Source organism: Falco biarmicus, chromosome 3 (genome assembly GCF_023638135.1).
Source record: "Falco biarmicus isolate bFalBia1 chromosome 3, bFalBia1.pri, whole genome shotgun sequence".
NCBI lineage: Eukaryota > Metazoa > Chordata > Aves > Falconiformes > Falconidae > Falco > Falco biarmicus.
Window position 1 is genome coordinate 42551734 of NC_079290.1, and position 26001 is coordinate 42577734.

The 26001-nt window shown below is 37.7% G+C and overlaps 1 protein-coding gene across 2 annotated transcripts in view; it reads right to left on the minus strand.

Moving 5' to 3' along the window:
• The window catches only part of PREX2 (phosphatidylinositol-3,4,5-trisphosphate dependent Rac exchange factor 2), a 180819-nt gene that overhangs the window by 29253 nt on the left and 125565 nt on the right, over positions 1-26001 (minus strand). For both annotated transcript variants that reach the window (XM_056331919.1, XM_056331917.1), the window contains 5 exons: positions 25531-25572; positions 22647-22864; positions 19806-19908; positions 17474-17617; positions 12692-12806 (listed from right to left, as the gene is read on the minus strand). In XM_056331919.1, coding sequence (XP_056187894.1) covers positions 12692-12806; positions 17474-17617; positions 19806-19908; positions 22647-22864; positions 25531-25572 — 622 coding nt within the window. The remainder of the gene's footprint in view (positions 1-12691; positions 12807-17473; positions 17618-19805; positions 19909-22646; positions 22865-25530; positions 25573-26001) is intronic.

Below are 26001 nucleotides of genomic sequence, written 5' to 3' on the forward strand. Positions count from 1 at the left end.
TGCAGAACACAAACACGATAGAGAAAGCATATTTACTGTATCAGATTTATCTATTATGTACTAAAGCTCATCAACCCACTTTCTTCCAGTTCCTTCTATAATCTTTCATTTATCAGTGAATAGTACCAGAAAAGGTTTCTATAAAATGGGTAAATGCAACATGCACTGTTTTAAAAGACAAAGGCTGGCTAATTTCTGTGTGGCATAAAGGAGACTGATATTTTGTACAGAGGGCTTCCATACTATCCTTCTCTCCTAAAACAGGAAGACTTGTTACTTAACACCAGAAAGGAAGAACTTTAGCACAGGAAGCACAGAGCTCTTCTGTGTCCTTCAACTCAGGAATACTAGAGGAGTATTTTTTTTCTTTCTACTTTACAAGCAAATTGCTCAAAGATAAACGATCATTAAAATGTCTCATAGGCAGAGGAAATATCCTGCATATCTCCAGGATAAGATCACAGTTTCTCTGCCTCTGCAGCACTGCTTAAAAAAAAAAAAAAATATTATTCCTGCCCATGACAGGGGGGTTGGACCAGATGATCTTTAAAGGCCCATTCCAACCCAAACCATCCTGTGATTCTCTGATCACAAAACTCATCCTGCTGGTAGAAAAGCTCCTGAAACCTGCTGGGGCAGCTGAAAATAGAAACACCTTGTAGGCTTCTCTGCCTGGATGAGGCATCCAGTGAGAACCAGGCAACAGCTACCACTGCAGCAATACTATCCAAGGTTAAAATAAAACACACCAAGAAAAACCACACTGAACTATGGAATGCGTAGGAAAAAATAAAACCAAACAGATTCTCCAGTGGAAACCTCAGGGTATCACTATGATGCAGCTTCACTGCCTGTGCACAAGGAACAGACCTGACTAAAGGTCACAGCTGACCCGTGACCCAGGCTGGAACTATGTGGTAACCAAATTTCACTTGCAATAAAATATGAAAATAAACACTGAAAAGAATGCATCTTTGCATCCTAACTCTCAAATGACAGGATCACCTGGATTCTCCAGTCATTAAAACACTGATTCATATAACATGCATGGTTAAAAATCACTCTCCCCACCGTTTTATGGTTTTATTCCTCAGAGAAATTATTCAAATTGTTACATACTTGCAGGGTAGAGGTGCAGCCTGCAGATTTGAATAACCTTTTATTCTTCAATAATCTGGAATAACTGAGCTGATAAAAAAATCCAGCCACCTTTAATTCTAGTCTATTTTGTTTGTCCTACTTTTGCAGTTTTGAAAAGCATCTTCTCCCAAATTTAAGGTTTGAATTAATCCCCTCTGAAAGCACAACAAAGCTAATCTAGTTCTGTTATTCCATTAAGCCTGTTGCATGATCCCGAATGTACTCTGTGTCAAAGGAAGCTGGGGAGTATTGGAAGGAAAAGAGGTTTGCAGAGAAAATTACTCATAAATCACTTTGAGTGGCCACAGAACATAAAAGCTACCTCAGCAGCAACAGACCAACCTTTTTCTTTGCTAGGAAAGCTAAAAAACAAAGCATCACTCTGCCATCCACCGAACATTATCAGACTGAAAGCCTATACTGTTTTTTCCTGCCATGCCACAGGAAAATCTGATTCATTCAGAATCTGTTCAGCACTCCCATTCTCTTTGGACTGTTATTCAGCAAATTCAGCTGCATTAAATGAAACCAGAAACCAAATATAGAACAGTACACACATTAATGGAGTACATGGAAAATAATCAACTCAGAGTACAAAATGAAGCAACACGGACACTAGAATGGGATATACAATTATAGGAATTACTCCATTAATTCAGTCAATTATTCATTAACCTAAAAAACAAACAAAAATCAACTATGCACAACATTAATTTTAAATATCACGGTACCCTATTACAAATGAAACTATTCCCCCCAATCAGATAACACTCCCAGATGTTTCTCAAGTGCTTTATTTTTATTGCTTTTCATAAAAAATGTCTTCAGTATTTTACAGAACATGACAAACTGTGGACAGCATATAAATTTCCAAAGCACTTCACTTAATTACTAAATGCTTGTTAAGGTCCTTAATCATTTTTTATGGGAAAAGTTAATGGCAATCCTGGCATGGGGCCCAATTTGGACAATATTTTCTAATCCATTTGAAATGAACAAGAATGAAATCATAGTTCTTTGTCTGCAAATGTGATGCTAGTTTTGCTTCTATAAGCCTTACAATTTCCCTAAGCTGTAGCAGAAAAGCCTTTCTTTAAAAAAAGGTAGAAAATCCAATAGGCATTAAAACTATGGGGGATTATTGCTGTGTTCCACTTTTGTAAGACATACCCTATGTAACAATGTCAAATAAAGGAACAAGTATCTCAGGGAAAACTTACACTGGCATGAGGTAACAAACATCTCAGGGTTCAAAAAGAAAAATCTGTCATAAGATGAATGCTTTCCCAAGATGTTTTCCCAGAATTTGAGTACAAAGGAGATGCAGAAATACTGATGTTTTCTTAGTGAAGCATTTTACAGGGTACCCTCTAAAACTGACCTGGTCACATAAAATCCTGGACATTTGAAATACTGAAAATTGAACTCTACAGAGGCTGCAAAACTGCAGAGACACACATTCCTGAGTAACTTTGTACATGCAAATAATTCAAGGAAAGCCAGGTTTCTAGTCTTACTCTCCATTGGTTGTTCCAGGAAGCCCACAGGGTTATCCTAGATGTTGACCATCTCTTCTTCAAAACACAAGGATAGTGAAGAAATTATCGGAGTGGGAAAGAGGGGGCAGTGCAGGTAACTGGGTTATGGCATTAAATAAAAGCAAGTTGTGGGTCCTGCTCTAGAAAGGTTTTGCTCTGATGTTATAGTAGAGAAGAATTTAGTCTTTTATATTTTTATCACTGTGGCATATATTTCAATAAATTCATACTGTCTTCAATAGAAAGATGGAAATATATTTTAATTCTACTTGATTTTCAAGCCCATGTCACAAGACATTCAAGATCCTGTAGATAAGCATGGTCAGCAACATGGCAAAAGATACATCAGTACAGAGGTTCAGAGTCAGGAAGTGTTAGAATTACTGTCCCTAATTCTTTTCCTCAGCTCAAACTACAAACTACAAAGCATGTATTTATGGCATAGATAAAGAATATCTCTGAACATTTGTATATATATGTACATATACTTCTGTACTGCTTTAATAACAGTTCTGCATTCTGCCATCTGGTTAACTATATAGGTGAGCATGTGGATAGTATGCATATGATATGTATAAACAGACATTTAGAAATATATATTTATATATATATATATTCAATTGTTTCTGTAGTACAAAGTATCCATTGCAGAAAACTATTTGCCGTCACAGCAAATCTAAAAGTGTTTTACATGTTCCTTCTACTAAATGGTAAGTCTCAATAAATGATAAATTACCAAGTACAATTACCCTCTCAGCCCATACTAAGACCTAGTGATTTTAAATAATGTGCCCTAACATCTATGTCAGTGGTACAATCCCACATACAGGGTCATTACTAGTTAGAAAAAGGTTTAATTATAGCAAAAGAAAACCTTCATGACATTATCACAATTTCAAATTCTCAAAGGGCAGACATAGCAATATTCTGACCTTTCACAACTACTATGCAAACTGAAGTGCAGAACAGAAAATTTTAACACCATGTAGCTCTGAACTTACCACAGGTAATTCATATTTCACATGTAAGCAACTCAGTAAACCCTTCCTTTGGCACTGGTGAGGCCACATCTCAAATACTGTGTTCAGGTTTGGGCCCTCACTGCAGAAGAGGCATTGAGGTACTGGAGCGTGTCCAGAGACGGGCAGCGAAGCTGGTGGAGGGGCTGGAGCACAAGGCTTATGAGGAGCGGCTGGGGGAACTGGGGGTGTTTGGCCTGGAGAAAAGGGGGCTCAGGGGAGACCTTCTTGCTCTCTACCACTACCTGAAAGGTGGTTGCAGCAAGGTGGGTGTCAGTGTCTTCTCCTAAGTAATAAATAATAGGAATGGCCTCAAGTTGTACCAGGGGAGTTTTAGATTGGATATTGGGAAAAATTCTTCACCAAAAGGGTTGTCAAGCACTGGAACAGGCTGCCCAGGGATGTGGTTGAGTCACCATCCCTGGAGGTATTTAAAAGATGTGCAGATGTGGTGTTTAGGGACATGGTTCAGTGGTGGACTTGGCAGTGCTGGGTTAACAGCTGGACTTGATGATCTTCAGGGTCTTTTCCAACCTAAACGATTCTATGATTCCTGGCTTACTCCAGGCACAAAGAGACAAACCAGCTTTTGTCAGTCTAAGCAAACAGAACCATGGGAAACAGTGCAGTCTATTGGGAGGAGGATGTGACTGTAAGGTGAAACAAGCAAAATACACAGAGAAAAGAGGAAAATAATTCAATTTAGTTATGCACAAAAATACCTACAAGTATAGGGGTGCTAAGAAAATTTCAAGAAATGAAACTTAACAGCCTTCTTGGCAAGTGTTTGCTTTACCGGAGTAGACTAGGAGCATGGTTGGGACACAGACTTTCAACCCTTGAAAACCAAATTCCTAAGAAACTGGACTCTTAGACAGAGGGGATGATTCTTCATAGTGCTCCTCATTTCCTTGCAAGCTTGCAGCACCTGGCTAAACTGCTGGTCTCCCAGCAATTTAAATTCTCTCCAGTTTGTGAAGAGGGCGTTTTGACGACTTGGTGTTAGGATGAGTACAAGTATCTGAGGTGCAAACAGAGAAGGATGGTTGCAAAGGAGCAGCCCAGCAGGCACATCACAGTCCTACTCTCAAGCCTTTATAAACAGACAAGCAAGGAATCATTGAAATGGGAGCACAGAAATACGAAGACAGAAAGTCATGGATGACAAAACATGGAAAAAAATACCGTTTGCTCTATGTACTGCCCACTTTTTACATGCTATATTTTAACTCCTATTTTCCAGGAATCTAGTCTCCAGCATTTCTAACTACTTCCAAGATCACTTGAAACAATCCCACTTGTGATGTGAAAGGGAAGTTCTTGGGCCACAGATCAGTTACAGCCACCTTCCAGCTTCTCCCATCGCTATCCAAACAGCCAAATCCACACTGAATGCATTAGTACTAATTGCTTCCACATTTGCCTTTCAGACAGTAGATGTCTCCTTTTTGGCTCCTGATATTCCAGACATGGAATACACTGTTAAAAAAATACAACATGCCAAAAAATCACTGTGTGGTCAGAGTTTCTACTACAGCTACAAGCTGTACAAGCTGCAGGCTTGGGCTGGATTCCTATCAGTGACCAGAAGCGAAAGAAAAGGCTCCACCTCTGATCACTGTGGATACGTGTTCTCTGTGTTTGCAAAGGATAAAGCAAGCAGAATGAACAAGATGTCCACCTCGCTGAGCAAAGACTCAGCATATATATCTATCAAGACACACAAATTTCAATTTCGGAACACTACTATAATGAATACTGATTGTGCTCTGTCAAAAGCTTCAAGAAAGAATGAATTTACACTCACAGAAAGAGCATAGCACTGGAAGAGAAGAAAAAAAATACCCCAAAACTAAATTCAGAACACCTGGCAGTATCTTTTAGACCAGATAGACAAATTTAATTTACTTTATCCAGGATCTCTCTATTATCTCTCTGGCCTTGCTTCAGTTAGATGCAATGAATCTTAATTTCTGTTCTACCTAAAATGCTTCCCATTATGTTCATCAGGAGACAAATTTAGCTATTATTTCCTTGTTATGTCCTTCAGAGTAAATACTTAATTTTCAATCTCTCCTTCATACAGATTTTGCATTTAGAGAGAGTTCAGCCATGAGTATCTAGTTCATTTGGAACCGCATCTTAAAAATATAAAAGTCACTAGATTTCCAATTTTTATAGTAATAAAACCTACATGATAAATTTGTGTATGTAGCACTGCAGTCCAGTTTTACTGTTGCTTTTTTTAAACACAAAACAATGTATCAAATACCTAGTATTGAAAATAGGAAAACAGTTTTTCACTGCTTTACAAATGTTCCACTGCACCAAAAAAAAATATTTTCACAGAATCACTCTCCAAAGCCTGTAACTCTCCTCAGGTTACTCTTTTCTGAATCTGACGGCAATGACAAAAACTGTTCATGTTGCTCATTAACATGTTGCTCACTGAAGTGGACAGACACGAGGGAAAGGAGAGTAAGACTAAAATCACAGGACAACAGCGGCATAAGGACAGACAACATAAGCTTCTTAACCACATGAGCAATTTGGTTTGGAAAAGCTTGGCACTGGAAACAATGGGGGAAGGAATCTGCCAGTTTGAAGGTAGCTTTTAATGCATTTATTACAAGAATTGATATATGATCCGGTCTTTGTGATAACACAGGTATTGCCTTGAGGACCCATCAGTTTGTTCCAGAGACAGACAAGCTATTTCTTTCATAGTAATTAACTATCTCTAAGTGGATCTGTCCTTTGTGTCATTGTATCTCACTTATACCAAAGCAACTACTAGAGAATTTTAGTTCAGCCTGAAGCCATGATGCCATCACATGTATTTTCTGCCTTGACTAAATTATACAGGATACAGAAAACATCAGCCTGCCAAGAAGCCTGCAGCCTGAAAGGCTGCTGTGCATGTATACGTGTGTGTATAAATAAAAAAGAGGTTCTATTCCTCAGACAGATTTTGTTCCATGCTTGCATAAATTCTAGGGGCAGAAATAGTTTCCTTTTCTTGTCTTTTTAAAAATTAAAAGAAACAAGAAAACCCAACAACATGAAAACCTCATGGATTATAACATCCCTGAATGAAGAATTAAGTTTGCTATCATTCTGTGGAGGGCTACTTATGCCATAAAATAAATACAGGAGGCTTCAGACACAGAAACTGTTTGAAGTTACATTGTAAATGAAACACTTTAAAATGACAAATATTACATTCCACATAATCAGATGTTCAATGTAATGAGGGTAGTTAGCTAAATCATTTGTCATTAGATTCACTGATTATAATTGCTTCCTTAGCATAACAGACTTGCATTTACCTCCTAAAATTATATCCAAGAAAGCAGCAACATAGCGGAAAAATCCCACCAAAAAAATAGCCTTTTCCCTTTAATACTTGCTTTAATTTTTCTTTTATTATGGCTGTACAACAGGCTACAAAAGAAGCTGGCAATAGCCTTGGACACAGCTGACTTCAAAGAATAGTTTCAAATCACACAGAATGGCAGGCTGGAAGGAACACTTTTTCCAGACCTTCTTTGTCTATTGATGCACAGGCAAGTTAATTACTATACAGTGGTAATTAACACCCACACCAGTGGTGGGGATGGACAGAAAACCTCAGCTGTCTTTCCCACAGCATGATCCTATCTTTGGAGTGCAGAACTGGGTCATCATACAGTCAGGGGTGTCACAAGAAAGTGCCACGCTGGGGATAAAAGAAGTTATGGGAAAGTAGAGCTCTCCTAATCTCACCTTCATCTATTATTTTGCATATTTCACTCTGAATATTCCAAATCCAAGCAACCATAACATCAGGAACCAAATGTTGAAGCTTTTTAGATGCCTATATGCAAGCATAGATGCTGAAAAGGCATTAGAAATGCTTATGAACCTAAAAGCCAGTGATTTCTCTAATTTTTCATCAGCTAAAAATTGTTGCATAGACAGTTTTGGAATCCAAACAGGTATACTGATATCCAGTTTTAGGCACCATAGTTTGCTTTTGCACTCAACAATGTGCAGCAAAGCATACTGCAGAGACCCAGAAGCTGGAAGCATATTTGGTAGATCCACAGCCCTGCACCCCACTGAATGATCTGTGCCCTAAATATCCTCTCTGCCTTTGAGATACATCCCTCATATGCACAGACATATCCAGGAAAAAAACACTACAGAGCAGATGTGCTTGGACTTTTTTGATTAAGAAGCTAACCAGGAGCACCTGTAGAAAATTGCATTTTAATAGAATGTCATAGGAAGGACCCCATTTTTTTCCCCAGAAAGAGAGTTCACAGACACCGGGGCCGGGGGGGGGGGAGAAAGAGAAAGAAAAAAGACTAATCTAATAAAATGTCAAATACTCGCAGAGAAGGGAAGACTGGAAAAGCAAGCTTTCTTACTACTGTAGATGGAAAGTCCCATTCTGGGCCATCAAGTCCAAACCTCTGCTAACTTGGACCAACATTAGAGAAGTTGTCATTCCTACACTCATCGAAGTCCATTTTAAAAAGATGGGTTAATTTTTGCAGGAAGCTAATCCAAAACCCAATTTCTCTGAGGATTAAAACTGTTCTCATATCCCATTAAACGTTTTATCTTACTTAGTCCAAGGACTGGCTGAGTTATGGCCATTTAGCTAACCTGTCTGTCAGGTCTGTCCCAGCTTCCAACGAGTCTGCATTGCAACCAATCTTTTGGTCGCAGTAACAACGATAAGATTTATTTCCATGCAATGTAGTAATAACTACCATACTGAATCTCACTCTGCAGGAAAGAGACCTTTCCCAAATATAAAAATTATATTCAAAGGACAGACTGTATTGTAACTAAGTAATTCTTCAAGCAGTAATGCTTCACAAATGACAATTAAAAGTTTACCCTCGTGCTTTTACAATTACATTGCTCACAATCTGCAAGAGAATACTTAAATCAACCAAGCAGTCCAAGTAAATACATTGCATTTGTGAGTTTTCGGTATTGCTATCAGCATTTGTAGTAGATACGGATTCAAACACCATTGTGCCCTGTGCTGCTGAAGCAAAATGGTCTCTGGTATCTGTAAAAGCAAAAGGACTGATTCAGAACGGAAAGAGCCTATTTGAACAGCAAGGAGTACCAAAGGAGGAAGATGAGGGAAAAGTGGGAGGAGGCAGAAGAATACAGAAGGGGCTCACTTAACATCAGCCCCTGTACAGGTGAGACACACAAGTTCTTTCTGGTCCTCTTCTGAATTAGAAGACAACTGCTGAGCTATCAAACACATAGTAATAAAGATCTTTAAAACCTTTGCTGACCTAATTACTTTCACTTAGCTGTACTGCATGTTTCTCTTTAGCAAACAATTTGATGAAGTTAAATTTGTATTGCTGGCAACTACTAGCACCAGCTCAACTTGCAAACTGAATTTGAGCATAAATTTCTTTTCCTTATCAGTGTCAGAGAAACAGAACTGGTTAACTATAAAAATAAGTGTAATCTGACTGTGAAAAAGAAATCCAGCATAATTAAGAATAATTGTGGGCCAGTTGCTGAAGATTTCACAGCAGTTTCAGAAATCTAATAAACTAAGAATTGCTTGGGTTTTTTTAAACTGACTTTTTTTTTTCTGATAAAGGACATCCTACATACTGCTGGGGTAGGGGGTGTTGCCTCAGAAATTGTAGAAAAACTCCACTTTAGCTGGCCACATAATAAAAGTTCCCTTATATTATTAATTAGATTAAAATAGCTAGGGTTAAGCATATTACAGAAGATAGAGGGACATTCTTTCCATTCCACATAAGCATGAAATTCTATAATCAATCTTCAAATGTCTTTCATGCATTCTCATAAAAATGATAATCTTATCATTACTATTTCATAGTTGAGGTAGTATTTGCAAAAGCCCCAAAGCAAGAACCATGAAAGACAGAAGTTCTTATGATGCTCAAATCAGTGTCAAAGAGGACAATTTTGCACCTGGATTTATTGTATCACTTCTGATACTGTGAAAAAGCTGGTCACAGTTCCACAGTTACAAATGAATTTTGCAATAAAATCAAGGATTCAGCTTCGTGACTTTATGACTTTATATTATGGATAAAAGTTATCCTTCCTGAAATCCAGTAAAAATTTATTAATGTATCATAGAATGGTTTGGGTTGGAAGGGACCTTAAAGTTCATCTAATTCCAATCTCCTTGCCATGGGCAGGAAAACCTTCCACCAGACCAGGTTGCTCAAAGCCACATCCAATCTGGCCTTGAACACTTCCAGGGATGGGGCATCCACAGCTTCTCTGGGCAACATGTTCCAGTGTCTCACCACCCTCACCGTAAAGAATTTATTCCTAATATCTAATCCAAACCTACGCTCTTTCAGTTTAAAGCCACTAGCCCTTGTCCTATTGCTACATGCCCTTGTAAGAAGTCCCTCTCCAGCTTTCTTGTAGGCTCCCTTTAGGTACCAGAAAAAATGGATCTTTTTATTCATTCAGATAAATAATTTGCAAATTAATTCTTTTTAATGCACACATCAGTATCAGATTTGTCACCCAAAAGACACTACATGCCTTAAAAATTTTCTATACTCAAACTAACAAGATGTTACCACAAGAAATTTAGAAGTAGCTGAGCAAAGGTACTACTCATTTTTAATTTTGCTGTCCTGCTTGAGTACATCCCCAGTAAGGCCAACATCTGTGTTTGTAAGTGGGACCATACACAACAAAGTGGTCTCATCTGTTTCACATCATTAGAGCATTATTATTTAAATGTGTGAGGAATAAGAGAAGCTGAACTTGTCTCAAGAGTTCTCATCAATAGATGGCTCAGTTGTAGTCTCACTGCCAACCAGTGGTTTCATTCCCACTAGTTCCCACCCTCTGTTCCCATTACTTTTTCCTTTGCTGTTGCTCCCATTTGCCTTCTGCTGCTGTACCAATGGAAAGACTACAAGAAGTTCATTTCACAAGCAAGCAATGCATTCCTTTTCTATGGAGAAAGAATGGTTTATGGATTGTGCCTTGAATGACTTATTTTATTACCGATTAGGTGGTTCTGCACAGAGGATTTCCTCCATGTGAAGAGTTTAAGAGAGTATTATTGCACTTGAGTATGTTTCCAGGGAATATTCAATTCCACTTCTTTGTCCTTTAGAGCAATTATCCAAATGTTAATATCTTTTGCTGCTGTAGTTACGTTATTAGATTCTCTGGCCAAACACCTACACAGGCTAGCAAATGGCAGAACAAGAACGAAGCATCTGCTTTTCTGTTTTCCTTCTTCACATTATGTCAGTGAATTCCTGAAGCTGTTTGTGCCTCATTTGAGAAATGAGTAGAGTTTACCAGAAAGCAAACCAAAAAAATCAATTACTGAACATTCTCATTGGGCATTAGATGGCTAGAAAAAAAACCCACCAGTTTTCCTATTATTGTGACTAGACACAGCTACCCACGGTAATTTTTTGAATGCTAACTTTTTCATAGTAACTTCTTGCAAAAGTAGGCCTTGGAGGTTAGCAACTGATCAGAACTGTGAGTAACACCACCGTAAGAGGAATGTACCTCATTTGAGCCACAGCACGAATGGAGGTCCTAACACATGAGGTAAGCAAGGTCAGGGAACACTACAGCATAAAGTCAGGAAGAATTTCTTTTAAGGATTTTCATGGGGGCTAAATTGGGCCTATTCATAGAAAAAACTGCACAAAAAGTCTTGCCTTGTCCAACTGATAGAAATTTCTTTCCAACAGTAACTGACTTCATCTAGGCCAAATACTGGTATGACCAAAGCTTTCTGTAAAACTGATTTATAACATAAGCCTTGTCAACTAAATACTCAGGAGGAAACTTTCCCCGCCCCCCCCCCGCCCCCCCATTGGAAGTTCTAATACAAGAAGGTGGAAAACAAATACTATCTTTGTCATTAACACAGAAGTGCACTGACACAGATGTCACAAATAAATGAAATATACAGTACTCACTGAATGCAAACAGATTTAAAATCATTTTTGCTAAATAGTACTGCTTAGATTAAAACAGAATCTAGAAAGTCCACTGCTCTGTTAACACATTAGAGAAATACTTTTGCAAGATCATGAACAAAACCTTCCAAAGACAGGACTGGGCCAAGAGGTGAAGGAATTGGAGAGACTCTCATTTATCCTCTTTCCTCTTCTGCACTGTCCTTAACTTCTTTTAAGACCTATTCTCTGCTGCTTTTAAAAGCTGCCTAACAGTTCTAGTGAAATGATAGTGTTTCCATCTGATTCAGGAATTTCAGAAATTAACAGATGTGATTTTACTGCAGTCTTTTGTGCTCCTTTTCTTCTACTCATGCAAATAAGAGTACTCAAACAGGCGTTTTTCACCAATACAGTGAGATGCAAATGGTCTATGTACATATCTTTATTATTTTACTTCACAACTAACAGGTTATTTTGTATACCAGAAATTCTGGTTTTATGTGCAAATTCTTAAAGAAATAGTTACTGAAATACACAGCTGCATAATTTTTCTTATACTGGCAAGTATGCACTCTGTAACTCGTACCTGAAGCTGATGCAAGTATCCAAATATGTTTATATTCCCGTTAGTATGAGGGGGAGCGGGGAGGAAGATGCATAGCTTTGAGGAAACAACACTATTTTTAAGTCCTATTCTGTAGAAATTAGATAAATACGGTCTGCAAAATCAGATCATAATGTTTAGCAGTATTCATACTCCATTTGTGATCACGTAGATATTTCCTTTTCTATATGCGTTAGTCCAACAACCTGGAGGCAACTACAGCTATAGCTTTCACGGCGAAACAAATTTTTAACAAGTAACTTAACAGTGCAGAAATTAAAAAGTCAGAACCATGAGTCTTGGAACTTATTCAATCATGCACCAAAAAAACCCCACCATACAATACACTTAAGTTTAAAGATGTGTCATAGAAACTGAACTGAGAAGCCGAACTTGGTAAACCAATCTCAGGAATGTTGGTTTATTACCCACCGTAGTTTCTGGTTATACTGCTTGACTTTTTCTAGTGAGGCTGCATTAATCTGAGCTTGAAATTCTTCTACTGATACACTGTCTCTGTAATAATATCCTTCCATGCTCTCCAATGCTGTGAAAAGAGAAAGGAGAATGTAGAAGAAAAAAATCAGTATTAAATATTTAGCATTCACCTTCTTCGTAGCTTTGTTCGCACACGGGTGAATTATTTTTTAACCTTGAGGCAGTGACCCCACTGTGGATTGCTGAGCTGTTTCTGTATGTCATCAAATTCATACAGACCACTTTAAGGTTTCATTTACAAGAAAAAACATATTTCTTGCCCTGTGTAAAATATAAAGGAGAGCCATAGTTTGAGTTCTGTTTCTCTAATTAAAGTACTTCTGCTCTGTGAATGCAAATGTGGGTTTTAGTTCTGATATATCCTGGAAGAAAACTGTAGAATGAGCTGGGGTAGAGGAAAGGGATTAACATACCAGCTACTTTCACAGAGAGACCTAACAACTTTGGAAGCCCAGTTTTTGGAGATGTGGAGCACTGGAACCTCTGGTTATTCCCACAGATAATGTGAATGCTTCCTTCCGGTCCAAGTAAAGCAAACTTCTCTGGATCTCTAAAAATGCCCTATAAGCTCCTTTTCAGGGATCAGGTAAGTTGGTAAGTTTCTGAAGTCAAATACTTGATTTTGACTACTCTTGCTGTATTCACTTCACCAAAGCAAGGATGAATATTGCAACAAGAACTCAGGAACTAAACAAAGACTCCCAGTAAAGGAAGGATTGTATTTTCATACGATCCTTTTCATATGATCATTGCACAGAAATTAAAAGGAGGAAAAAATGAACACACTACCACTCCATTTTGGGATGCTCTTCCTAGCAGTAGTTTTTCAAAAAAAAAGAAAGAAAAAAAAGAAAAGTTTAACCTTTTCTTTAGCCAAGTCAAAGTAAGTGTTTGAAAGGTTCTCAAGAAAATTCAGACTGAAAAAATCAAGATCTTCATGTTAAGAGGTTAACCTTATTACAACACAGAACACAGCCTCTCCTCTTGTTTTTTTGGGGGAGAAGTATTAAAGATTTTACAATTAGGAACATTGCCACTTTAATGATCCCTACATATTCTAAGAATTCATCACCCTATTAGAAAATGCAAGCAATAAGCAGAGTTCTGATGGAAACATGCTGCTGTCTTACAGCTTCAGCTGCACACAGAATATTAATTCTGCTTGTACTGCTTAATATGAACAGTTAATAAATAATTCATTCATTGTGAAAGAACATGCAAATTGCACTCCCCTTCTGTGCTTTCAGAGTTTGTAATTCTACTTCTGTGCAAAAAATATTAAATTTCAACAGTCAGACTTGCTTCTTAACTTCCTTGGTGCTAAGTCACACCAGAAAGCCCCCACAAAAATATCCGCTGTACTCCATTTATAATAGCATGTTAGTGCAAACACAGTTGATAACCCATCCAGCTTATTTTAATGGCATAAAGTTGTTTTTATTCAATTAGATTCCCAACCGGGAAACTCAAGTCATCTGTCGGGACTGGCTGGAGCACATAGTTCTGCCTGTACAGGCACTGTGGGGGACATGCTCACAGGTGCTGGCAGAGAATCCCAGTGTGTGCTTTGACTCTCTCCTTTCTGAGGGGTTTAACATTTTTCTACCTAATATATTAGAAAGCTCTTTTGTAAGGATGCTTTCCTTACAAACATGTCTTCAATGGTATTCTTGAATCCAACTTGGTCCATTATGGTCTGAATAGGAAAAAAAAATGGGAAGGGTGAGTAGGCTCAAAGGGTTGTAGCAAATGGGACATGGTGTACCTAGGGCCCCGTTACAAGCAGAATATAACAGGGATCTATATTATTCAACATCTTTATCACTGACATGGAGGAGGCTAAGTCAAGTCTGCAGCTAATCCCAAAATGGGAGAAGCAGAGGATATACTCAAGTACAAGGACACCCAGAGAGGGATCCAGAAAGGCTGAAAGAATGGGCCAGCAGGAACCTTATGAAACAGAACAAGAAAAAATGTCAAGTCCTGCACCTGGAAAGGCAGAGCCTGAAGAACAGCTCTGCTGAGAAGGGCTTTGGGGCCATGTTAGACAGCAAGCTGAACATGCAGTGTTCTCTGGCAACCAAGAAAACCAAAAGCATCCTAAACTGAATTCACATAAGCATGGCCAGTAGACTAAAAAAAGTGCTTGTCCTTACTTCACTCAACACTCATTAGATAGCATCTTGAATACTGTGTCTAGTTTTGGGTCCCACAGTACACAAAAGCTGTTGATCAACTGGAAAGAGTTGAGCAGAGGGCAAACAAGATGGTCATAGGCTTGAGGACACAATCTGTGAGGAGATACTGAGGGACCTGAGTTTGCACAGCCTGTACAAGTGATGGCTTTGGCTGGGATCTACTAGTCAAATGCCATTAGCTACCAGGAGGTCAACAAGAAGACAGAACCAGACGCTTCACAATGCTGATGGGACAAGCTGCAATGGACATAAATTGAAACAAGAGATGCTTCAACTGGATAGAAAGAAAACACTTTTTCACCATTAGGGCAGTCAAATAGTGGAACAGGTCACCCAAAAGGTTGTGCAGTTTCTGTCCTTCAGTGTTTTCAAGATCCTACTTGATAAACACCTGAGCAACCTGATCTAATGTCACAGTTGATGCTGTTATGAGCAGAAGGTTGGACTAGAGACTTCTTGAGGTCCCTTCCAATCTGAATTTTTCTAGGATTCTATGAAAAACTAAAAAATGTAAAACCGCTACATAATTGAGACTAAGTAGCAATTTTAAATAAAACGTCTTTAAATTAAGCTTATTTATTACTGAGATCTCAATTCTAATGCAGGAAATAGAGAAATCTGAGTGCCAAGAGCAATACCTCAATATTCTCAGACTCCAGTCCTGCAAATCAGGATCCATTTGAATGTATACACTTAAGTGTATGGTTGCACAAAACTGTTATATATGGGGAGGGATAAATAATATAGCCTGGGTAAACATTTAAAAACTTTTAAAAATGTCTACAGTGCCAATCCTGCAAATATATAGACTCGTAATTTTAGGCATGGAGTTAAACAACACAGAATGGAGCAACACAGAGATAGACGTGTACTGACTTATGCCTTGGGTAAAATATTCCAAACCCATGATTTTGCAAATGTTCCATTTGAAAACATCATAATCTATTGTATTTCAGGCAGGAAACAGCTTAGTTCTGTTAAGCTTGGGCAGCAAGAATTCACTTCACAGAGGAACTTACAGACGATTTCTACATTTGTAGCTAATAAATTTCAATTAAAGTTGGAGATCTACTGAGTTACTTTGATGGCAACTCAGCCAAACCTCACAGGAAAGAAGTAAAAACTAAAATCCCAACTAATTCATTAATGAAGAAAAAAACCCCTCAAAATAATGATTTAAACACTTGGATTTAACTTCTTATCCAGGAATTCTTTGTCTTGGAGCCTAATGGACTATTGTGGAGGGGGATTCTTGAAAATTAAAGAAATTTGGTATGATGAAGAAAGAAGAAATCTTTTGTATTACTGAAAATTATTAAAATATCTTTGCCCTTTTCCTTCAGCTGACTACGAAGATGCTTATCCTAAAACTAAAACACTTCAGGCTTCTGGAAACAGAAAGGGAAAGAATTCTGCAAAGTAAGTTCTATAGCACACTGAATTGCCCCTCCAAATCTAAAAAAATTTACTATTTCCAGGATATCCTCTGAACCAAGGTATTTTCTGTTCTCTTTTATATATCTTTTTTTCTGCTCTACTGAAAGCATTTCCTGCTCAGTGTTCTCATTTTCCCCTGTGACTAAAATGAATCTGTTCAAATGAAATCCACTGAAGTGTGTCTTTATTAGTTTGTTTAAAAGTCAGACTTCAGGGATCTTATTTTTCGAAAAAATCTGTGTTTTAAGTTTACAGTAAGTTTGGCTTTTTCTTCACGTATCTTACTGTTTGCTATTTCCTTTTACATCCTCCTCCTCTAGCAGCGACCTCCTCAAAACCTTCATTTGTATGCCTGACTTCTGCCTATTCCACACAGACCCTCAAAGCCTTTCACATGATCCAGAATACCTTCAGCTCCGTCTGAAATCAAATGCGGCTCAAGGCAATCAGTACCTCGCATTCACCATTTCAGTGAATCAAACTCCACGCTCCTGATGACTGTAATGACACTGCAGCTAATGCAGGCTGCCTGCAATTTTCGAACAGCCTGAGCTGATGCACCACCATTCATCACTTCAGTAACATTTGCAGTGTCATAACTACAAAAGCCTGAAAACATTATTTAAATCTTCATAACATTTTAAAGAGACAGAATTCTCAGATGATAACAATTCAGTCCTTAAATCTGAAGTAAAAGGAAAATATAGCATTTGGAAAGAAAAACAGTTTTAAAAGCAAGTTTCGTGGTGTCACTGTTTTTCACTAATGTCTACAAAGAACAAAACAATATGGGTGAAAGAGGATTCATTCTTTGATGTTGGAACCATATAACAGGTATAAATTCAGAAATGTATACCCGTGCCTCTATTTTTTTATCACAAATCTCAGCATTTCTTAAATTCACATTTTAATTCAAAGATATCAATAAATGCCTACAATAAACAACATATTTAAATATATGCATTCTACCCTTATAGTTATAAAGGATTTAAATCAGGGTAAGTAAGTAGAGTTTTAAAGAGAGTTAAGTATTATGTGAAAGAATTGGGTAGGGGGTGCAGGGAATTAAAATGCAAGTTACCTTGTGAAAAAAGTACTGGGTGGATTTTAAATCCCCCTCCATTCTTCAGCCTTTGAGGAAGCTGTTCAAAATGGTAACTGTCAAGGTAGAAGTAAACCTTCAGGGTTTGCCGGCTTCCTTCTGCTTGATATGTGATCGGTATATCTAAGAATACAGTCAGTGTTACTATTTCATTAAAAGCAATGACACATCCTTTTCCAGAAACTGTTGCACCCAAAATTCACGTGGTTAGATAAAAATCACTGCAGACACAAAACTAGTATGTGCCGCACTTTGCATTATATTCAGTGTTGCTGTGGTCACTTTTGGCCTATCCATTATCAAGAAGCAGACAAACAGAAAAGTAGTCTTGATGACAGAAGACTGTCATCTTCGTCAGCCCATCAGTGACAGCAACAATACTAAGCAAATCACGTAGTTGGCAACATCCAACTTGTATTCCCTGTAAATCTGAAGAAACATCCACATACAGCGCATAGTTTGAAATCATTGGAAGGATACCTTTAGCCATATTTCACATGCCTTCCTCAGGAGCATGATGCATAAGATCGGTGTGATATATAGAGTCAGATTCTCCTCAGATTTGTGTGGGATAGAACACAAGTGAATATACAGTAGCTACCAGCATATTCATTAAATTATTATTAAAAATCAGGACTCAACTGAGAAAACAAATGTATTATGGTAGAATATAATGAAACTCTAAGAGCACATTTGATTACACTTTAACAAACTAAATGTCATAATGCATCAAATGGTGTAGAGTTCGGGGCAACTAGCAGTATGACTTTGCAGTTACAGTGACTCCCCAACGTACACTGTGTGTATTATGCCAGATGATTAACGTGTAATGACCATTAGGAAAAGCTGACAAAAATTGTCCATTTAGCTAAATCTCTCAGAGGAAGTCAGTTAATTCAATTTAAGCTTTATATGTATTTCCTGTTTAAGTATCATAAAATTCAGTGATTTGCATTAATAATCATATTATTATGCAGTTTTTACACTGTGTGTATAAATTACTTTGTACCTATATGGAAGAGATCCCAAAGGAATATTTTTCACTATTTTTTGTAGTAAGAAGAACTTTTTTCTTTTATCGATTGTGCAGAATCTTAAATGGAAAACCCAAATTTGCCAGTTCCTTGTCTTCTGTAACCACAGTCAGGCACACAGGTGGCAACACTTAAACCAAAAGGAAAGGCAGAGTTTATTACTATCCTAGAACACACAGACTTTCTATTTATCTGTGGTTTAGCACTGACACCTCAGCTGGAAGATATAGCAACGTGAATGCTCATGACACAGGCACAGGGTTAACCTTCCCATCAGCCCACCCTCCTGTAACTCCAGTTCCATGTTGGTACTTGGTTTGGCAGGGCTTCTTTTTAAAACAGATACTCCGAATAGGGTTTTTTCTTGAATTATACAGAAATATAATATTCTTTTTCTTATATAGGTTGATTCCTACCTAACTACCAGTCCTGCACTACTGAATTCTTCAGAGTGCAGGCAGCTTTGTGGAGGAGCCTTGTGTCTTCTGGTTTTGGTTATTGCAGAAGTTCTCTCATGTGTGGTCTTGATCCAGCAAGGGAATTGTTTTAGAAAGGCTTGATGTGAAGCAGACATGCTTTCCTCCCTTCCCAGGGGAGTTATGAGACAGGAAAAAATGAGGGCTTTTTGCTCACTAAACAAAGTTCACTGCAGGAAAATCTCTACTGGCTGAAAACATATTAATAAAGGAGTGGCTGAAAATGAGTGAAGGGTGCAAACAGCAGACTGTGAAGACAGTCCCTTCCTGTGAGTTGAGCAGTATTGGGAGGAAGGGTTCAGGACCCTGACTGTCTGCACCAGCAGGTCTCAGAGGAAGTTTCTTGCACAATTTAAAGCTGTGTTTGCCATCTCCTTTCAAGGAATGGTTCCAAGAACTACTTTGTCCTTCAGATGACAAAATGAAATGTTTTTGATGCTTCTCCATCTCATCTCTGTTGCATTCCTCTATTAAGACCTTCAAACTTGTTTTACATATGACTTTAATAACAACTAGATCTTACAGGGACTTTCCTGATGCAGTCACATACTCCAAGTGGAAAATTCGGTTACGCAAACAGTTTTGCCCCAAGATTACTGACATGGCCAGATAATGATTCTGCATTGTCACTGATAGCTGTATTTCAGGATGTCTAGGAATATTAGGAGAGCTACCAGATCTACCAATTCTCCATAATCCAAGTTATATAATACTCCCTGCGGGAGGTAATGTTCTAGGGGAAAAAAAACATTACAAATACAGAAAAACAGTAAAAGCCAGATACTAATTATAATTACTTACTTGCAACTAGTGGTTCTGGCTCTGACTGTCTGAAGTAAAAAGTAACTTTTTCCAAGTCAAAAAGTGCAACCAATGTATCTTCTAACATGGCTTGCTCATCAGCCTAAAAAAGGCAAAAGAAAAAGTGAAATGGTCATTTCAGCCAGATGTTTTTCCTACCAGAAATAATATGAGAGCAGGACATAAAAGTAACTACAGATTGTTGCACAATATTTCACTGATGGAGTGTATAACCTAATTAACTCCTACAAACAAAGATATTTACATTATCTATCAGCACCTTCCCGTTTATTACTAGTCCAAAATTATTAAACTGAATGTTAAGTTTCACAGAGTAAATTAATAGGTAATTTATAGCTACCATTACTTCTTATAGATTTTAATCAAATAATACTGTAATTATTCTTTATGTAAGATACCAGACTTCAACAGCTTGTCCTGACACCAGGTCTAGCTTGTAAATTAACAGTGGAAATGTGAAAACCAAAACTCTTTTCTTTTAGCAGCTTTCTTTAAAAAACACTGTAACTTTAGCCTTTCATTTATAAACAATAGATGAGAGTTCATCATGTCCACTCTAAGCACCAATAATTGAACCAGTAGCTCAGAGCGATTTGCACCTTGACCTACAAAACTCTAGGTACAAATAGATATGCCAGTATTCTGATTTGCACCTATGCGTCACTCTGTGTACTCCTGAGCTGAAGAGATACCTAAACAGATCCAGACTAATTTACAAAAAAAGCTTCAGGAAGTAGACTACTAATTTCTCAGGACACTTCACTGAACCTTTAAAAAGGAAAATCATAACCTACAACTATGGTTACCTTGAGTTAAATATGCAGAGCAATTATAGCAGACATCAATAATCACTTAAAGTAATTCTATTCTTTATACAACTCTCCCCTAGCACCTTAAGCAAGAGCCAAATGGAAATCCGAGGCATGTATTTTTCTTCTAAGAACTGAAAAAGTACGAAGGCAAAGAATAATAAAACTAGCTGCCTATAAAATAAGAATAAGCTATAGCTTACTGAATTATAGAAAGCAAAAAGAAAAAAAACAAAAACAACCAAAACTATGACTTTCCCTGATCTACACAGTGAAATAGCATTCCCCCTTGAATTTATGAAAAAGCAAAGCTGCTAGAAGTATTTTGTCTCCTGGTTCCATTTATGAAGTCCCTATGGACAGAGCAGTTTATCAGCAGAACAGTTTGAAAACCATTCAGTGACATGGGAAATCTTTGCACAACTGCTCATTCTTTACTGAACTCTGGCCATAATGAGTGTAATTTCCTTCAAATACCCTTATTTAAAATAACACGGATCATTTGTAAGCAAAACAGTGCTGAGAAGGTATTGAAAAAGTTGTCTTTAAATACTTTCCCCTTGGTTAAGAACAGTTAGAAGAGTCTGAACAGTTTCATTTTCAATATGACAATGTGTACTGCTGGTATCTGATTACATGAAAATAGCCAAGTAGCACACATTTTCACTACAAAGGAAATCTCTACAATCTTGAATGAAAAAACAGAAGTATTCAGTGCTGTAAAGACAACAGTTATTTTGTGAGAATATGACAACCAAATACATGGAAAAACACCGACAGGCACCTAATGAACTTCAAGGACTCCAGCACCAGGACATGTTGGTGCTGCATGGTGCTAAAAAGCATGCAAGACTCAAGACACAAGCCTGAGCTCCCCTGACCATGCTTTCTTCACATACTCCTCATGCAGATATAGAGTCCTGTTTCTCCCAGACACCGACTTTACCCTTTTTTAAGCCACACACCTTGTCCTGACATGCCCTGTCCCACGCAAACCCATGCAGGTACCTCAGCTACCTATGAGGTAGTTGCTCACAATAGCTCAAGTAAATGCTCTCCAACAATACCATAGACTAACACTATGATTGTGATTTAGAAATACCTTTACTTTTATTGATCTCTTCTGCTTCTAAAGTTTATCAGGTTAGCTTGCCAGCAATTTGCTGGCGAGATAGACAAGGCAAGGAAATAAGATCTTTGATAAAGAAGACCTTTGATACGAGGAACATCATCTGTTATTTGCATGGACTTTTATATAGTCGGATGTACCAAATCAGTTATTTTCAGTGAGCCATTCCAGAGGTTGAGAAGACTGCCACAATTCAGACCATGCAGACTGCGTCACAGTTCTTCAGGTTAGCAAGAACTAGTCTAGTTCTAATTCTAGTGAGAAGCAGCTTAAATAGCTGAAGGAGCACTTTGGATAACTGGTGATTAGGGGACTGCAAAGCCATGTCCCTTCTAATTGTTTAAGCCACGGCTCTTTGCCATGCCTTGTGAAGAAACAGCAGATTTCCAGCTACCCTGACAGGCTATGAGGATTTCCCCTGACAGGAGCAAAACAGACTAGCTTGTCTAGTCCTTCAGCTACTACAAACTTATTGCTTTGGTAGGGGGTGGGAGTGGTGTATCATACAGTTATCCAGACTAGCTATTTTATTTATCTTGCATTACTGCATATTGCAAACTGAAGTTCTGATTATCACTTAATGCTACATTGACTCCCAGGGAACAGCTACAAGAGCAGTGGGGAGTCAGGGGTAAAACTATCTGCTGACTCAAAACAAACATAATACTGTCTTTGTGGAAAACATATTTCCCATATCACAAACAAACATTTCCCATATCTGTAATTATCTAAACAGTGAATTTTCCAAATAGCAGCTAATTAAGTAACAACCTAAGCCCAAAGGACACCAAAAATAATTTTTAACTGAGACACTTCAACAGCACCCCTGGTTCAGGGAACAAACACAGGCTGTAACCAAGCATGCCACATGAGAAGTCTTACCAGGTTAGGTGAGAGCAGGGACTGGAAATGAAGGAGAAGACCTGCACTGGCTATCTGTTCCAACCACCTTCTGCTGGCCTCCACTGTCTCCATTTCATACTCTTTGTTGTTGTCAAACATCTGATTTAAGGCCACCATTAGTTGCTCTGAAAAGGCACAGACTGTGGCCACTAGGCTCTGACAGAAGACCATGTCGCGCCTCAGTTGTATCTCACTATCTGTGGATGGGTAAAATCCAAAAGAGGAAAAGAAAAAATGGAGCAGGAGATTAATTAGCAGCAAAGGAACCAAACCAGAATTTTCCTTTTTGTCTAAAAACCAAGTCATTTTAATTTAAAGTAAATTACAAGTTTACAGCCTTATGTCACTCCCAGTAAATAGCACTCCATAACCAAACCTGCCACTTACCACATAAAAAGATTATTTTATAATTCTAAAATTATATAGAAATGTATTTTAAAATCTGGAATTTAAAGTAGATCTTCATAAACAATGTATGTTTATCTTGTTGATTTTAATATCCATGCCATCAATTCTATGTACTTTCGATGTTACAAGGTGATGGATGTGAGTCAGATCTCTGCTGCAATGTGAGAACCAGCTGGGCACAAAAACATTCCCTTTCCACAGGAAAGCAAGGAGGGTCAGAAGCTCTTAGTATCACTGCATCATCTGGTCAACTCCACAGCTACCAGCCGGGTAGGGCAGATGAAGACTGACTGCTGTAAAGCGCAGGCAGGGAGTATAGGAGTGTTACTATCAGAACACAATCTAACCAAATACAATATATATATGAATATGTAATCTATAAAATAAGCACAGATCAGCACCACATATCCAGTAAGCAGCAGAGATTTCTGGCATCAGGAGAGTCCAGGACAGGTCCCTATGTAGAAGTCTATGGAACTATTAGCAGATGATTTAAATTAGGGACTAGCTAACCTACCAATTTATTCTAGATGGCACAGACATTAGATTAGCTAAAGGTCAAGAGAGTTAGAAAGGGAAACATGTTCTCAATAAAGCACAAAATTGTGGTAATAAATATTCAGTGTTTTCTCCTTCTCTTTTCTGAAGGTCTTCAAGTATTTTTATCACTATGAGCTTTTAGGCAAACATCAATCACAAATGGTACAGGTAGACTTAATCTTTCTCAGAACAAGAGGAGAAGATAGGTGATACCGAAGCCTTTCCAAAGCCTAAAATCTTTGTCCTCGCTTTCAGATTCCTTTGCCTTTAAGAGGCTTAGCTCCTTTTCCACTTTCTCTGTGAAGCTGGCAAAATTTTAGATGACTGGATAAGTCTGCAGAAATAATTCTGTATTCACAAAATTAATACTGGCCATAAAAATATGCTTTTCTTGGACTCCAAGTATTTCTCAAAGTAACTCCATTCTGCCTGTTTCCCTTCTGAGTTCTTCAGTCTTTTCCTTGACTGTTGATAATACTGACCACTCTTTTACTATCATTTTGATTCCATTTGCCAGCCTCTTAGAACTTCAGGTATATTTTCTATAAACAGTCTAATTACTAGTGCTTTTGCACTATGACTCATTGTTTTTTTTTAATTATTATTAAAATTAACCTCTCTCTCTCTCTGATCTCTCAAGTTAGGCAGAATCCAGTACAGACAGAATTTTCATCTTTAAAAACTCCATCCATCTCCAGCTTAAAAAAATCCCACTGGCTTCTCCATGGTCAGAAACTTTCCAATGTCACAGCAGCACTCAGGGATTTGAGCCCAACACACATTCTCTCTCCTCTCTTTGCTCAATTTTATCTCTGTTTGCCTAACAGCAGCTGACTTTCAGTGCCTTCCTCAGTATCACCTGCTTCTCAAGCAGCCCCCTTGTGTCTCCAACAACTCATTTCCAAATCTCATTTAATACTACTTGAACATCTGATACTGCATCCAAGAGCACTTTGGGCTTTTTTTACAAAAAGATTGTTATAAAAAAATAAACTATAGAATTTATGAACTTATGAAACCATGTAAATAGGGAAAACTGCTTTAAAGAAATAAAGTTTGGGGTATTTTCTCAGGTCACTTCTTATTTTAAAACACCTGAGGAATTACTAAATGCTTTTGTAATATTTGGAGCAAATCTGTCAACAAAGAAATGTTATATTTTCCTTTACAAAACTGCTGTTCTGTGTCATAACAAAACCATGAAACAATAATGCATTCATATAGTGTTGCAAGATGGTTAAAATAATCAGCTTTTACAGTTAAAGGTGACAGCTTAACTTGAGCACTTACACACCTACAAACTATAGAGAATCTTCTGCCATTCTTCCAAGTATTATTTTCTAAATACTGATTTATGGATATTTTCCAGACACAATGCCTATTTTATGTATTTGAAATTGTATGCTGTATGGGGTGATGGCAGAATAATAGATAAAATAATCAGACCCCTTCCAAAAAGGAGGTACTTACAAAAAGATATTCTGTAAAAAAACGATAAAAGGAAATGTATGCACTAGAATAGTAAGGTAAGTCTGGAAATAGATGGGAACAAAGAGAAAATAAAAAAGATAGCAAAAAGTCCAAAAGAAAAAAGACAACAGAAGTACTGTGCACAAATTCAGTGATTTAGAAGTTACTTCATTTGCCTAGATCCAAAGTAAATGACCAGAGAAGGCATTTTGCGTTTAAAAAAAAAAAAAATAGAATGTGCAATGTTTGTTAGAAATGTCTTTGGAATTGCTGTGGTCTTCAGGAATCCTCATCGTAAACACAGCGGTAACGTTGTTGATTATCAGGTTATCATAACCGAGATTTTTCTCCTTTCTCTAAACACAGTATTCTGTCCAAAAGCAAAAAAAAAATATCTCAAACCATCTACATTCACATCCCCCACCCCCAAAAGAAGCAAAATTACCTGTATACTCAAGAAGTGCCAAGAGTATTCGTGCCTTCACCTCTTAAAGAAAAAAGAAAATATATTGAGGTCACGGTTCAAAATGTTTTCACCAACAAATAATGCATCTATGGTTTCTCATTTTATACCAGCTTAACTCCACTTTCTTGTGTAGGCAACCCTGATTTACGCCTACAAAACAGTAATGAGTCTCAATTTCACTTAATTTTACAAATGACTTAATAAAATTGATAATAATCAAAAGCACCAACACTGAGAAAAACACATGAAGAGGCAGATGCTTTCTCAGAGTACATGCGTAGCAGCTGGCCAGTGCAAGTCCAAATATGAAGAATTCCAGTCTTAAAACTAAAAAAGACCAGTTTTCATTGATTACTAGGCTACCCCAATTCTTTCTTTTTTCTTCTTCCTCTCTCGTTCCATACTTCAAAATTTAAAACTATCTTCATTTTAATGTACACCAAAGCATCC